The 17,339-nt window shown below is 34.6% G+C and overlaps 1 protein-coding gene across 1 annotated transcript; it reads right to left on the bottom strand.

Annotated features, from left to right (window-relative positions):
* Positions 1-5,168: 5,168 nt before the first annotated feature.
* Positions 5,169-9,515, bottom strand: LOC136207944 (O-fucosyltransferase 27). The gene is made up of 10 exons (XM_065998802.1): positions 9,039-9,515; positions 8,679-8,763; positions 8,123-8,193; positions 7,946-8,034; positions 7,586-7,829; positions 7,257-7,369; positions 7,080-7,170; positions 6,838-6,966; positions 6,168-6,721; positions 5,169-6,065 (listed from the first exon to the last, which is right to left on the bottom strand). Exons 1-10 carry the CDS (start codon positions 9,234-9,236, stop codon positions 5,594-5,596), a joined length of 2,046 nt encoding a protein of 681 aa, XP_065854874.1. The 5' UTR covers positions 9,237-9,515; the 3' UTR covers positions 5,169-5,593.
* Between the last annotated feature and the right edge of the window lie 7,824 nt (positions 9,516-17,339).

Below are 17,339 nucleotides of genomic sequence, written 5' to 3'. Positions count from 1 at the left end.
CTTTGATAAAATCTGAAACCCTGTAAGCTTTAACAGCTCCCCAGTATACATCGCCTATCTTTCTAGCTGGCCTGAATTTGGCCTGCAGGTTCATTTTCAAATGGTGACAACAATATCCATGTATTGCATTTGGAAACACCAAATGTGGCATAGTCAATTCCTTTGTGCCTATCAGAGATGACGACAAAATTCTCTATGTCCCCAATACATTCTTTGAGCTTGGTCATGAACCAACTCCAAGCCTCGTTGCTCTCGTTTGGCCCAACCCCAAAAGCGATAGGATAAATCTGGTTATTACCATCTTTCCCAACTGCAATGTACAATTTTCCTGGATACTTACCTTTTAGGAAGGCTCCATCAACGCAAATGATAGGGCGAATGTGTTCTTTAAAAGCTCTAAGTGAAGGACCAAACGCCATAAAGAAGTACTGAAAATGATCAGCATCGTCAGTTTGAATATGTGTTACCATACCTGGGTTGCATGCTTTCAACGTCTCACAGTAGTCCGACAACAACATGTATGACTCTTCCGGTGAACCCATCACATCTTCTATCGCCCAATTCCTTGCTCTCCAAGCCTGCATATACGACAAGTTTATTTTATAGTGGGTCTCAAAATCTTTCACAGTGTCCTTTGGTCTAAACACTCTACCCTGGATATCAAACTTATCCGAAAGTAGTATGCCAGCCACTCGTTTCCCCGTTTGCATGTGATGTGGTAACATTTGATCTCTAGAACATGTGTGGATGTCCATTGTATCCATTCTTCGGAGCCTAAACAAACTTGAATTGGATATCGCAATTCCTCTAGCACGCCATTTACATACATCTGAATGTCTACATCTAACCTCAAACATGAACTTGTTAGACTTGTACACTTTCCATTCGAACCTGTTATTCACTGCGTATTTACCTAGTGCATCCTGCAATTCTCGTTTGTTGGAGAACATGTCGTGTACCTTTAAACCGACAACCCCTTTCGATGAACTATCTTCAATAGTAAACTTAGGTGCATCATGGATCTCAGGTAGCCATCGAAATGGATCACTCCTCTTCCTTATTGTTTCTACATTCTCTGCCAATACCCTGCTTTGGGGAACAGCTTCGCAATGTGATTGTCTCGGAGGGGTAGGTTGTCCATCATTTACTGTTTCCTCTGTGTCATCATGACCCCAAATGTCATCGTCGTACATCTGGTCCTCCGGATGATAAACCGGATTCGAGCTAATATCATCTAAACCAGGAGTGTGAGATGCAATATTGCACTCAGTGATTGGTTCTTTTCCTGGCCTATGAGGTGGGCGTTCAACAGTTGTGTTATCTACTTCAGGAGTTGTTTCAAATACAATTGTGGCATTGGCATGACAACTTGAATGAATAACATTCTCTACCTTCATGACTCGCGGGTGGATTGTTCGTGACTCAAAATTAGCATATAGTGGGGTAACATCGTTAGTTTTCATCCGACAATAATCTAAAAAACACTCAACATCACTTGAATCAACAATCGGAACTACTGCCCCAGGTAGTTGCTTTCGACCGTAAGTTAACTGGATAGTCATACGCAGATCAAATGACATTGGATCAACATGAGCAGTAGTGTATACTATCTCTTAAAGCCATTCCAAGCTCATTCCCGGAGACATCTTCATCAATTTCTTCTCACCCCCCTCGTATGTCATGTTCTTACCAACTGTTTTCCACCGGCCATTCCACATGATCACACACAAATACGTAAAATATGCGAAGTGTGCGAATCCAATAATGGAACACTATATCTTCGCATACTTCGTGTATATTCCATATGGGAATTCCGTGAAGTATGCGAATCACAAACGCATACACAACATTCAATCGGCTTCGCATATTAAGATTTCGCGAATCGAAATCATAATCTGCGAAGCACGCGATCTTCCGCGAATCAAGTTCAGATTTACAAATTTCTAACCTCAAAAACAACATCAACAAGTTAAAAGCGATTTAAACATATGAAACTAACATCATACTTACATGACAAGGCTTGGGCTTGGATTGATGTGTTCCAATGAAGAATCTTAAGGAAAAATAAGAGAGAGAGAGTTGTGAGACTAATTTTCGAAATAAGAGAGAGGGGGTGAAATTCTGATTAAGTAACTTATATATATGAAGGGTATTGTGGGTATTTCTAATTAAATCAGTCTATATATGTAAGTTGATTGATAATAGGTCTAAAAATGTAAATGGGCCTCCCATTACACCCATTTTTGTAATTTACCCTTTATAATTGCCTGCTAATTAGATTTGAATTTTGACACGGGTGGAAAATTTGGCAAGAAGAGATATGAGACTCCGTACTATTCGGGTCAATCTTTATTCCAACATATTATTAAATGTCCATATATAAGCTAGAATTGGATTTTAACTATTGAGTTCCTGGGTTCTTACATTAAAATATTCAACAAATCATATATATATATAATTGTGAGAGAGAGAGTTAAAAAAAATTAGCTGGAATCATTGTTTTTTTAAAATTAATTTCTTTTTCAATAGCAAACAACAAATCGTAACAGCAACACCAAACAACGCGTAAACCAAACGAACCTAATTACAATAGAATTTAACTAGTTATGTAATGCATAATTAATAATATCATGGATAATGGAACTTGGATACTTTCAGAAAAACAAATTAATTAGAAACCAGATTAGATTACAGTAAACCTGAAAGTTGAAGCAACCTTTGCTTAATCATAATTAAGATAAGGCTATCCATTGCCAATTAATCACCAACTGATTAAGACGGTTTCTAACATGATCATTGTAATTGGATGATATTTCTTTTAGCAGAAGCTAGCAAAGCAACTTTACCAACTTCTAATCACTACTAATTAACCAGATTTGATCTTATGAACAGCAGAGAAATGCTTAGCTGCCGCTACCATAGCTTCCTCCGGATCCGGCCTCAAGGCTTCCGGGCTTCTCGAACCGCTACTCCAGATGGATCTTGAAGGTTCACAAAAGAACCAAAAAAATCCACCCTATAAAGGGTGAAAGACAATTGGTCTTCTCATCTTTTGTGGCCATTTGAATTTGTTGAATAATGGAAGTTGAAAGTGGTGTGTGCAATATATATAATAGAGAATATTAGCTAGTTATATATAAAAAAGATATCTTGGCAGTCAAGTTCATAATAATCCAAAAAACATTATTGATTTCTTGTTGAACAAGTTGGCGTCTTTCAATTCAAGTCATTATGTTCTCCCACTGTTACTGTTTCTGATCTTACATATGATGTTGTTTGGAAACATCCTTTCTGCACCCACACTATCACGCTCTCATACAATCATATATAATATTTCTCCATCCATCTAAAAATATAATGTTTTTAAGCCTTAATATATTGTGGTCCGTATTATTCCATTGATATTCTGAATTTTCGAGATATCTTATTGATCTTTCAAACTTATTTAAAATATCATTAGCCATTTAAGTACATGTAAGAGAACAATGAAATTTGGACAAATTAAAACATGCATCACTTTAAGTAAGTTTAGAAAACTAACAAATCATTGTAATCACGTCAGGAAAGCAATTATAGGCAACTTTAAATAAGTTTAAAGGATAAAAAAATCATTATAATCACGTTTAGATATTCCATGTGCAATTTTACCACCAAGATCTGTATCCACCACAATTTTCTCTTCGGCCTTCAAAATTCCCATTTAAATATCTGCTCCTATCACCAAAATTCGCATTGACGGTCACTCGCGCCTTGAGTTTTGTAGCGACTGTTGCTCCCTTCTACTCATTGGATCTTGACTGTTGCCCCAAATATCGGGTATAGGTCGAGCAATTAAGCGCCAACCATTTTCAGAGCTAGTTGATGTCGCAAATGAGTCGTTACTCATTCCTTAACGAATTTCGACTTTCATGAGTACCATCTTGTTGTCTTACCAACATCCTTTATGGTCACAGTTAAGCAACGTAACCTAATTTCAGCTCGCGTCACCAGTTTTGCTTACCAAACAATGCTCACTTAATTAGAGCTCTTGCTTCCACGGTGGCTCAATAAAACAGTCATGTCGTCATACATATTTAAAATGCGAGTATAGGTTGAAGGCACTGTGCCCTCGATGCCATCATTGGTGTACCCAATAAATCTCATTCCAAGCTCCAGCTGTCTTAAGGAACACTTAGGAGGAAATCAACTACTAGATGGCTTGATTAGTCTTTTGCCCTATACTAAAGTAAGACGAATAATTTACAGGTGAGTATCGATGTGGGCCTCCACCAAAGTTCACTATCTATCGAGTTCTGACAGGTATGCTCTCACTCGAACCCTTTTCAGAAGATTAAGGTCGGTTGACAATGCAAGCCTCAAAGGAGATCCTACCAATCAACTTCCTTCAACTGATCGCAATAATCTATAAATTAACCATCTTAACCATATTTTCATAAAAATTAAAAGTGGAACATCTTTTCAAAATAAAGTATACATGCATACATGAATGAACCCTACCCTCCTAGGACTGAAAGCTGCTTTTCATTAAATTTTCTTTGTAATAAATTATAATCTGATTATTGGGTTAGGGCTGACAGCTACCTTTCATTAAGTTGTTTTTGTAATAAGTAATTTAATTAATTGGTTCAGACACTTTTTTAAGATAAGTAGCTCAGCTCCCAATTAACTTAAGTCCTTTTAAATGTGCATAACTTTATCTTATTTTAATGTAAATCTATGACTTTACCAAAGGAGATCATGTGGACTCCATAAAGCAACTTGCAATTTTTATTATAAAGAACAATAAATAATCAAGCATGAACATTGAAATCAAAAGACATCTTAAGCACATCATCATTCCGATTTTTGTGCACAAAAGACATCTTAAGCACATCATCATTCCGATTTTTGTGCACTGAACCGATCTTTCATATTAGTTATTTGTGAACATCTCATTCAATTACCAGAGCATTACTCATTTCATTTCATCTGTGTCTGAAATTTTGTGCACTGAACCGATCTTTTGTGAACATCTAATTCAGTTACCAGAGCATTACTCATTTCATTTCATCTGTGTCTGAAATTATATTTTTACAGTTCAATATGACCAAGTGCTGAATGTACCAAAATCAGAATGATCAGAGATCTCGAGATGCTTTTTGCCAATATAAGGTAAAAAGGGCCACATATACAACAGCAAGAAAAATAAGTATAATGTATATTTCAATCAGGGATCTAACAGCAATAGCTATGTTATCATACTTCACTATGTTAAATCAATTAATATTCCTACAAAAACTGTCTACTTAAAAGAGTCTCCATTAGGATCATTCTAGTCTACATCAAAATTGAATGGGACTATCATATATAAAATTCATTTTCCCAAATAAAAACAAAACCTTCATCTAAATTACCTGTCCATTGCAATGGATTGAGAGCTTCATACCAGTATGCAAATTGAGAGCTTGTGTTTCTGAGTTGTTTAATTGTAATGAATTTGGCAACTTCCATTTCTCCATCAGATTCTTCCTGTGGAACTTGCTTTCTTTATGACAACAGCTTTCAAAACCCGCTGATTGGTCGGGAATAACTGCCTGCAGCTAATACACAGCCCTTATTTTTCGGCAGACTCGAGTTCTTCCTGATCCTCCAACTGAGCTTCTTCTTTATTTACTTCTCCACCAGCATTTTCACTATTTCCGCCACTATGCTTGAAGAACAATCCCAAAGAAGACGAAACATCTTCATCAGGATCCTCCTCTATTTCTCTGTCCTTTGAACCCGACATTTGTTCGCCATCCATCCATTTAGGGCAACGGTGCTTCACTCCAAGAGCACCCTCAATTTGTGTCTGAGTTGAAGGGCTTGAAGCATGTAAGGATGTTTCTGTTTGATTATCATATCTCATGCAAGAGCATTCAGGAACCGGGTGAGAGAGAAAAGATAATGGCTTTGATTTTGCAGATGCTTCTTTTAATCCATCAATTAAACTTCTCCTTAGATGCCGTCTTACAGACGTCAGCCAGGTACGGTTTGCTTGGTACATGTGTTCCCTGTTTTCTTCCAGCAGCTTCACAACTTGCTTCCTAAAATCCCGGCAAACAACACGCAAATTAACAATTATAACAGTGGACAAGGATTGACATCTACAACTTCATAAGTGTGTAAGCAATGTGTTTGATGATTACCTGTCTGGACGGAATGTTTTAGATGAAGCCGATTGATAGAGCCTATGTCCCATAACCAAGCTAGAGAAACTCGGCTTTCCTTTACCATCATGATCAAATCCAGGAAAAAACACATCAGCTTCAACACAAATCGTGTAGTCAATTGCATCCCACAGCAACTTATGGGCATTGGTTCTCAACTCCATGACTGTACTTTCGGGCTCATTATCGCTCTCGGCAACCCAACCCCACCAACCTTCGATATTATGTGGATATTTAGGACGAGCTGGAGGAGGTGGAAGCGGACGAGGGCGTGGACCTGCATCTTTCCATGCCTTGAGCTTCTTATCTTCCACAAAGGAAGGTGGAGTCGTTGGATATTTATCGACAAGGTTAACCTCACGACCATAAATTCTAGCCAGTTCCCATGCTGCGCTGAGGGAAGTCCTATCGACAACATTTTCGAACATTGCGTGTAGAGGAATTAATGTCCTTTGACCTCCAAATACTTCTCCACCAGAAACATATATAATTGTATCCCACGAGTATCCATATGCACGAAGGAGAATACCGACCTGCAAAATATCAAATGATATATCAAATCCCAGTTTATCATTTCTTTAAAAGGTATCACTAATTTCTAAAGCAGTAGCTGAGCTGAACAAAAGCTAGTACGGAAATATGCTCTTACCTCCTCTGCCATTAATGGACATGAACCATTAAGGCGTTGTTCAAAAGAATCTACAGAAAGTTTTCCTTTGACAATTCCACGCTTTATCATCGGAGCTCGTTTGTGCTGAATGAGTTCAGTGTGCACATCCTTGGGAAGAGCTCCAATTTACAATACACAATAAATCACCGGGTAAGCTATGATGTTAAAATGTTTTGAGTAAGTAAATCAACAATCATGGCATCTGGGTCCGGAATAGGTACCTGGAAGAGTTCAGCACAGCCATAATATGCTAAGGCATCTCTAGTCATCCCAGGATCATATGCTATAAATGGTCGGCCAGGAGCTCGTAACCTAAAATAACAACAATATCCAATTATAACAGGAAAAAAGAATAATGATACAAATCTGGAACATACTATTATGAATAGTCATTTGACCTGTGTAAAATTTTAGTTGCAAGTTCCCGGACATCTTGTCGAAACTGTAAGGCATGAAAGGCAACTCTACATCTTAGCCTTTGATACTCTTCAAGGTGGGCTGGAAGAATGGCCTGCAGGCCAAAAAAAAAAAAAGATATGGTAAAAAATTGCAACCATATTGTATATGGATTGGTAGCAAGGAACTAAGACCGAGAAAATACAAATCTCTTCAATGATTACCGGAAGAGAACCAATCACAGTATCCACCAGAGATTGACCATCGGATCAAGTTTAACTATGCTAAGGTAAAAGAAAAAGGCACATGATCAAGTATAGATTATCTGTACCTGCAAGCATCCTCCATCAGAAACCACCAGTTCAACCACCGAATGCTTATTAAGTACTGGAAGAACTTGATGCAAATAAAAGTACGGTGAAGCTGAACGAGACACCTTGAATGACGGGATCTTCTTTTTTCTCCTTGCCCCTTTAAGATCTTTTGGAAGGGTTTTCACAACTTTTACATCTTTAGCTAAAGCTGCCATGAATTGATCCTCATTGTACAGATATGCAAAGCTTTTGAACTGAGAGCTGCAATAGAAGTATCACGAATTCACTAACATTGACGACAAACGAGAATTTAATTTTGCACTGATCAAAGTACTAAAGAACTTGATATTGCATCCTTGGAATACAACTAAATTCACCTGATCCCTTTGCTGCTTGTAGTTGATTGGATCTCAGGAATAACTAGAGTAGCATTAAGAAGCCGAGCAACCGCAACCACATCGCCTATCTAACAGATCAAAGTTAATAACATCTAACTATAATGCATAAATTTCAGAATCAAATCAAAATTAACAAACAGTGACTGCTGTCCTCACCGAATTCCTGATCTCATGGAAACCCCCTTGTATCCTGACAAAAACAAATCCATTCGATTGTGGTTTTGGATCTGTCAAATGCATCATGTCAGAGTTAAGATTTTGAATGCAGCAAACGGAAAACACTAGTCAACCATGAGTGCAAAAGTTCATTCTCTTGGTTGCAAGAATAAATCTCTATACTTTCTTGGTAAAGGCAGAAACATAAAATGTAGAAACTTTAAGGCCAGAAGTTTTCAGGTTAAATATGGCACTGAATTGAATCCATATGAAAGAATCCCCAAAATTCAAACTAATTTTCCTAGAGATTGGAGCATCTCGAGTTCCCAAAAAAGTGAAAACTGTCCAGTATCTTGAGCAGTGCAGAGTTTAAGAGAATGTGCAGAAAAAGCAAAACCATACCCTATCAGTCAAGTTTAACCAATGGTTAATTAGTAAAAACGAGGCAAACAAACACTCAACAAAGGGCAAAAACAACACCGCAAATTTAAATCTTGGAAACTCAAGTACCTAAAAAGTATAGATTAATAACAGCAAGATTTACATAAGAAGTTACCAGCATAATGAACTCTGGGATTTGCATCTGGATGTAGAGATTCAAGTCGCCTAACTGGACTCCAAAGTCTTCTGTACAATGGACTCTGTACCACAGATTAATGGCAAAATTATTAACTACTAAAAGATGAACTAGTTTCTACTCGTAGAATCAAAAGCTAAACACTTCAATGGAGATTATAGTGACCCAATACAGACAAATAAGCAAAAAAGAAAAAAGAAGACAGAAAAATCAAAACTTTAATTAGTCCAAGGGAATAACAAAAAGAAATGATGATCTGGGTGTCATTAGATCCATGCAAAACCCCAAAAAAGAAGTCTTTATCACAAGAAAACAAAAGGGAATGAAAGAAAGAAGTACAGTTCTAGGAAATTCAGCATTCTCGAAGACAGGTCTCCAAGAGAAGATCGTAATGGAAGACTGGTATTCCGCAATGCCATCCTCAGTAAATCTGGCTAGAAACAAGTGTACAAAAAGGGAAAAAGCAGACAAAACTAAGCCAACTAAACCAACCCATTTAATCTTAGACTTCATCACCGTCTTCCCTTCACCCTTCATTGAAATCAAATCACCCCTTTCTCTCCTCCCTATAGCACATCTATATATAAACTAAAAGAAGCACTAAACTTTCTCTCTCCACAGCCTCCGCCCCCCACCCATGGAAGCTGGACGGGCGGCTGCAAAAACAGAAGCGGAGGCAGAGAAGAGTAGTGGAGTGGTTGAAGTCAACAAAGTCAGAGAGAGTACTAGAGTGGAGAAGTGTTTTGAGTTGGATAAATTGGACAGTAAACTAGTGTTAGATCCAATCTAATCTAATCACTCGGTCCACTCTCATTTTCCAGCTTTTATGTTATGTATATGTCAATTACAAGAGAGAAGAATTACAATTTCTTTTTCCTTTTTTGAAATTTGAAGACTTAATGGGTTCCAGCGCTATCCTGTTTTTTTTTTTTTTTTTCCTGTTCTCTTCTTAAAATAGACTGTGTTAATGTGTGTCACAATCTATAGAAAGGGTGGCCAAATAACCCAACCAAATTGAAATAATTCACCAAACCAACAAAATTTGGTTTTCGAATTTTTTTGTGTGTGTGTAATAAAAGAAGTCGTAAACCATAGATAACAGAAAAAGAAAATAAAGAAACACTGCTAACTACTAAGGTTTATAAAAGGCACACAACACTCATGATGATTTAAAGTGAGAAAATCTGCGAAGTTTATTATCCAATCAGCCATCTAATTCCTTTCTTTGTATGTGTAAACAAACCAAATATCTCACAATCTATCTTGAATATCTCGACATTTAATAATAAGTCATATGTTAGGGGATGATGAACATGGATCATATTATTCATAAATAGCCACGACGTCATTTTCGTTTTCACATGACACAAGATATATGATAGACATTTGTTTTTGTGTCGTCTGAATGTTTTTCGCAACACTATATTAAAGTTATGTCACTTGAATGCTTATGTGAAAAGAACCTCAAAGCACATATGACCTTACGATGACACACGTCTGTCATCTAAAGAAAACGTGCTTTTAATTGAAAAGTTACTTAACCATCATAACAACACTTGTTATATATGATTGTCATGGTTGTCTAAAAACAAAAAAAACAAATGAAATTAAGTTACGGGGTCAACCAAAACGCATCTCAAATTTAAGACGTTCAAAACGTTTGACCAATATTTCAGCTTATATATAAACCAAAACCTAGAGAGTAAATTAGGTTTCTCCTTCAGCTCGATGATTCAGGCTTCAACTCTCTCATCCCTCTCTTTGGCTATCTCCATGGTAGCTTTCTACATGAAAATCTTTGTTTCTGAGATTGAAACATGGAAATGGTAAGCCATATTTACTATATTCCTTGATGTATAAAGGTTTCATTGTTGCTTAATATGTCTTTTCCTCATCAAACCTATAATAATCTTCAGATTTCCTCATCAAGTAATAAATCTAGAAAGTTCAGGTATCGAATCCACAGGATTTATACCGCAACTACCAAAATACTCGGTTTCTAATGTTATTTAGGCAATGGAAAATTAAATTGGGTTTTGTTTTTTAAGTTAATCTACTCCTAATGTAATCCAAGGCTATTTATAAATTCCCAAAAGTGAAAATGATAAAGGTACGATAAAATAAATATTCAACAATATTCGATTTATGATCACAAGAAATTCAATATGGCCTAAACATACTTAAATATTGAACCGATGTATACAAACATTAAAAACTCATAAACATGAAAACTAAACTGAATTAATATTTGCATTTAAAGATGAAAAAATAAAGTGTCTTATAAGATATAGTAAATGAATTGTTCATTTAAAAGTTGTGCATAATGCATTTACATTAAACAAAGGTAAATTATATTAAAGACAAGGAAAACCCTCAAACTCACCCCCACCCATGTGATTCAAACTCATGACCTCTACAATCATAGGTAAACTCTCAACCAACAGGCTAAGAGCTTCATACAAGCATGAAGTGAGACTAAATTTTATGAAGACATTAATCTTTTATCAGAACTAATTAAGTTAAATAAAAGAAATCTCAAGTTTATTTAAGTGTTCATAGAAGCATGAAGTGAGACTAAACTTTATAATAAACTAATAAACTTAAAACAATCCTAAGTCAAGTAATAGGTTTATGGGATTAACGTATTGCTGTTAAGACTTGCACATAACAGTGTCTTCTGTTGTGAACAGAAAGTTGATCTCACAAGTTTTAGATATGGAGATATTTAGACAGTTACATGGATCCGGTGAAGGGGTTCATTAGGATTGGGGATCTGATCTGAGATAACAGGATGGATGGATTTATCTAAATGTCACATGTTCATCTCAAATGGTATTAGTAGGTATGAGTAATCTTCAGACTCAATTAAACATTAATTAGTGATTCTGGATTATGGAATGTTGTGCTTAGACTCTGTTCAAGCACGATCCACTACAGAGGGGACTCTGGGGTGTGTGAGCCAGGCGTTTGGTATCACATAAAGTAATTGTAGGATAGTTCATGTTAGATTGAGCATTCGTCACTCCTGATAGATAAGAGATATATCCATGGCCCCTGGTATCTTCTTTGACTAGTCCACGTAATGTTGGCGATTATTTTTCAGGAGAGAGTATCTCATTACACCACATGTAATATGGTTAATATGTATCTAGAAAAACAACTTATTGTAGAATTATCAAACAGATTGCCATTTTAACAAAAAAAAAAATCTAATGAAATTAGCTAGCTCAATTAGTTCACTTAATATTCCTGGCTACACTTTCAAAATACCATTTAAGCCTTGTTGACGCTCGTACGGTTAAAAGAAGTAGGAGTATTATATATATATACATTGCTTGGAATGAGACTTCAAATATGCAACTACTCTCAGGCCACTTATTTATATTAAATTAGAATCTCATTAGATATCGAGGTGTTTGTTTACTCTATGTTTATCTTTTTATATTAAAAAAAAAAGTTTTAGTTGTTTAGTTAGAGAATTACTGTTTATATTTTATGAAAATTAATTTTTTTCCAAACAGTAAACAAAACGGGTCCTAATTTTTTTTTATATATAATAAAACGGGTCCTAAAATTTCAATTTTTTTTTTTGTTAATATTGCAAAATAATTATAATTTGTTATTATTGAAAGGTTATATGAATTGATTCCAAACAGAAAATTGTGCATGATTGTGGTACTAAGTTGCAATATTGTTATATTGTATATACCTTAAACACATGTATGACTTTACATAATGGAACCCAACCCATGCATCTATCAATATCAATGAATCATCATTGCTTTTTCTTTTTCCCCAAATGAAATATGAAGTTATACATAAAGGCCATACTATATATCCCTTTTTATCCCAACAAGTCACATGATCAAAGGATCACATTTCTATTTACCAAAAAAAAAAAAAAAAAAACATCACATTTCTCAACAATATAATTTATTATTTTCCATTCTACATCATTATCTTTTATATAAATAAAAGTGTTGCTGCTAACATATTTTAGCATAATTAGCAACAGAACACAACTAAATGATAGTAATGTTATTAGGAAAATAATTCATATCCTATTCTAATTACGTGACTCAATTATATTTCAATAGGGTCGTTTTAAACATTTTTTAGGCTCTGTGTTAAATGAAAAGAAAAATTGAACCCTATTTATTAAAAACAATTAATATTTTCATATAATAATAATAATGTTTCTACAAAATGAAACATCAAAATACTTTTAACTTGATTTGATTTCTAATATAGTAAATATAATAAAAAAACTAAATTAGATATTATATAATAATAATAATAATAATTGAGCCCTTAAGACTCGCAGGGCATTAATATTCTGGATAAGTTAATATTCACTTAATTTTTCACATAATAATTAATAACAATAATTCATTTAGGTTTGTATAATAAAAAAAAATTGGGCTCCTTTAAATTGGGCTCCAAATTTATAGCCAAGGACAATTGTACTTCTAACGTTGATAATTTATGTCAATTTGAGAAATAATTTATCAAACTGTCTGCTCGGTCATCTTGTCGTCCATACTTCACATGTGCGTCATTTTATCAGTAACAAATCACAAACATATGTTGGGATGTGAAAAAATAATAATAATAAAATATATTGTCTTTGGTACGAATTAGACTAAAAAATTAAAAAAATCCATCGAATTTATAAATATTAATCTCCAATTCTATTATTAAATTATGAAAATATGAAAACCTTTTTTTAGAACGAATTGATATGCAATTGGTGCAAAATAAGTAATAAAAATATCTATGTTTTATAATAGTGTCTGAAATTAATTCAAATTATTAAAGTTAGGAGTAAAATTGCTTTTGACTACAAACATTGGACGTAAAATTGTGCAATTTTAGACATTAAAAAAGTAAAATTACACACATTTAGACGTTAGAAGTAAAATTACTCATGACAAAATGTTAGGGGTATTTTTACACTTTAACCCAAAAATAAATAGGCTTGCCTAAAGAGAGACGTGCTTCTTATATAAAACCCAAGTATCAAAGTTCCTTTGCCTAAATAATAATAATAAATTGTCTGTAATTTAGCTGCCATATCTGTGCAATAGGGTCTAAAACCTGATATGTGATGTGATAAATATGGAGATTATACATCCTATACTTACACTTCTACTCTTTTTTTTTTTTCTTTTTTTTTAAAGAAATCCTAGCAAATATGCAAAGTTTAAAATGAGAATGATTTATTTAAGATGGAGTGTGAAGATAAATCAAATATTATATATTCCTTATCAAGCTTTGGAATCACGAAAATGTGGCCAAACGAGAATATATTATATAGTATTTTGGACAAGTGTACTTGAAAAAATTGTATGTTTTTTAAATTCAAAAATCAAAATTGGACATGATTTTTGTTAGGCTAATTCAGCGTGTCACATGTTAAACTTCGGGTAGGTAAAGTGGTTGACTTGTCAAATCTCAAATCAATTGTATGTTTTCTAAAATAACCGTTAAATGATTGATCTCTATCAAATAAACAATAAAAAATTGATATGTATTAAACCTATAAAAAATAAATTAAAATATGAAATTCATTTGTAATTAATAACGATAATTTGTTACCTGATCTGGCTTATCTGTTAAAGCTGCGATTATGATCTGACGTCATAGTGAACCTGCAAAATAGTATGTAGGTCAGACATGATTAGAGTCCGACAAACTCACTCCGATACTTAAGTCAGTTTGTGATTTAGAACCGAATTAGAGAGTAAAAATAAGTTTTAGGGATAAATGTTAACATACCGAACCTTATGCTTATACCTGTCTATTTATAATGTTCGATTAGGTTAAGATTGTCACCTTATTAAGAATCATTATGAGTTTAGGATTTTTACTCCCTTAAGGATTCAAATCCTGGGATGAACCATTTGTCTCATAAGATACCAGAAGATTCTCATTGTGTTGGACCCAAAGCCATGCGTATTGGCTACGGGCTGGGACTGGATGCGGCTAAGCCTTTTGCTACTGGGCTTGAGCTGCCTTTGTGGGTCGTGAGCCATCATAGACGCGATTGGTCCTTCACTATTGCTCTTGGGTTGTTATTGCTCGGCCTGGACCGTATGAGGATGACTTGGACGTCATGCACGTTACATTATTTAGCATGATATCAGATGTCCCCTACCTCTTAGTTTTAAGACATTCTTCCAGGATTCTACTTTGAAAGAGGACCATTTTGTTATTAGCCCTTTTTTTAGACTGTTACCTTTCGAGATCAATCAGGAGGCAACCTTTTGCTTTGCCGACATGTCTTTTTAGGGATGGGTCTAGAATCCTGTGTTTGTGGCTCCTTAATGATAACATCTATTTCGATGCCTTGAATTATTTTCAATTTCCTTCTTCCCATTTATCTTCTTCTCTTTGGTCACTGAATTCTCTCACCATTTCTTCTTGACATTCCTTTTGCTCTTGTCATTTCGATTCTGTGCCTGTTTTTCTTTAATTAAGCTCATTTTCCTTTTCAACTTTCATTTTCTATCTTTCCTTTTTAGCAATGGTTAGAGCGGGGTCTTTTTGTGGTAAGGGTAAAGGATCAAATAAGAAAAGTAAGCCTCCAAATGTTAGGGTTGTAGAACCTGAAGAACCTTAAAAACCTAAGGCCCTTCATTTAAAAAACTTCGAACAACCCTCCACTTTCGATGAGTTTTCTCTGGCTATGCTAGTTTTCGTTTTTCCTGAATTTACCCATCTTGAGGTTAGGGTTCCTTCTCCCGGACAAGTGATAACAGAGGCGCTCGAAGGTCATCTGGGTTTTTTTATGAGATTTTTCTTGATCTCTTTTTAATTAAATTTCGATATAAAGTTAAGGTCTTATTGTTTAAGATTTGAGAATTTTGACTATAAACAACTTTCTATTGTTAACTAAATCTAAGCATACAAGATAATGATGGTTTCATAGTACAAGTTTGATATTGGTTTTCGCCTTTTGCAAACTTGTACTTATGAAATAGACTTGCTTCAGACTAAAATTAGAGGTCTAGTCTTAAGAGTTGTTCACTTAAGAACCCTTGGTGGTTCCGAAGAACTCTATCTGGTAACTCTGGATTATGAATATTGAGGATCTTAGGTGATTCCTTTGAACTCTATCTGGAAACTTTATGTTACAAATAATACAGATATTTAGTGCGCACATTTTTAGACATTGTCTTTTTTTTTCTCTTATTTGGCCTTATTATTTGAAGGTTATTTCTTCTTCTGATTTTCTATATCCACATAAGCATATTCTCTCTATGAGAATTAAAGGTTGTGAAGCTTGTTCGAGGCTCTTTATCTTTCTCAGTGTGTCTATTTGTTTCTCTACCTTTAGTTATGGGTCGTGTATTTCTCCTTCACCCAATTTCTTTACCCTATTCAGCTCTATGAACTGATTTTCCCTCTCCATTAGTTGGTTCAAGTCTTTATGATTTCTCAGGACCAAGCTTCCTCTAAAGGATACAAACTAAGTATTGGAGATAATAACTTTGATTGCAATATTGAAATGTAGGTAACAAATATTATGAATTTGGTGTAGAACATTATTAAGAGCTGTTCCCAACTATGTATGAATTTGCTCTTACTCATCCTCTTTTGCATCCTCTTACAAATTAATGTTTTTCTTATTTATCACTTAAATTCAGTTTTACCTACAACACTTGAGTGATGTGTTTTTTTCTTCCCTTTAATCTCTCCTCATGGTCTTGTAATAAACCCACAAGTTGATTTATAGCAATAGCCTCCAAATAATTTGATTCTTCAATAGAAATCACTATAGTAAAATTTTAGAGTCAAGGAACAAAAGTTTTTTTTTGTTCTATCTCATGAACATCCTCTCAACCGTTTCTTCTTAACAATTGCCAAGGTTCTTATTAAAGAATTCATCAATTGATTATGAATCCTTCATCTTGAGATTTTCATACTCACTTTTAAGGTTTGTATACACGCTTTGATCACTTTATCTTTCCCCTTAAATGAATTTTCAAGACTTTCCCATATTTCCTTCGCACTGGTTGTTGTAGATATTTTCATGAACATATTCTCATCCAAACACACATCACAGATAAGAGAAAGTGCTTGTTGGATTTTCTCCTTTGCCTTCTTCAAATTATCCTTTTGTGCAGTCGTCAATTGTTTTCTCTAGGCAAACATATCCCTTTTCTATCATATCTCACACATCTTGAGATTCCAGCAAAGCTTGGATAAATTTCATCAATGATATACAATATTTGTCTCATTTCACATTTTGCTGTACAATCTTCAATTTGTCTCACTAATATATACGAATTTATAGGTGACCTCTCACTTTAGTGTACAGCAGGTAAAAGTGACCGGTCAATGCGAAATCAACGTGCCACGTCAGCAGTTTGACCGGTCAAAAAGTCAAAATTTGACCACCTAATATAAAAATTACCTTTATATCCTCTTTTTCTCTTCTCCATTTCATTTTCTCTCTCTAACTCCTCACTCTCTATCTTATTTCTCTTTCATTTAATTTTTTCCTTACATTAGATCCAACAATGTGTTGATAGGAATGAGAAAACAAAAAACACTAATTCCTCCATAACACTAGTTTCTTCGAACTAAGTAAACCACTACTTCTTCACCAATGGATTTTTCCTTAAAAATGTTTAT

The sequence above is a fragment of the Euphorbia lathyris genome, chromosome 1 (assembly GCF_963576675.1).
Source record: "Euphorbia lathyris chromosome 1, ddEupLath1.1, whole genome shotgun sequence".
Classification (NCBI taxonomy): Eukaryota; Viridiplantae; Streptophyta; class Magnoliopsida; order Malpighiales; family Euphorbiaceae; genus Euphorbia; species Euphorbia lathyris.
Note: the sequence above shows the minus strand (reverse complement) of the source record. Positions and strands in the feature narration are given on the sequence as shown.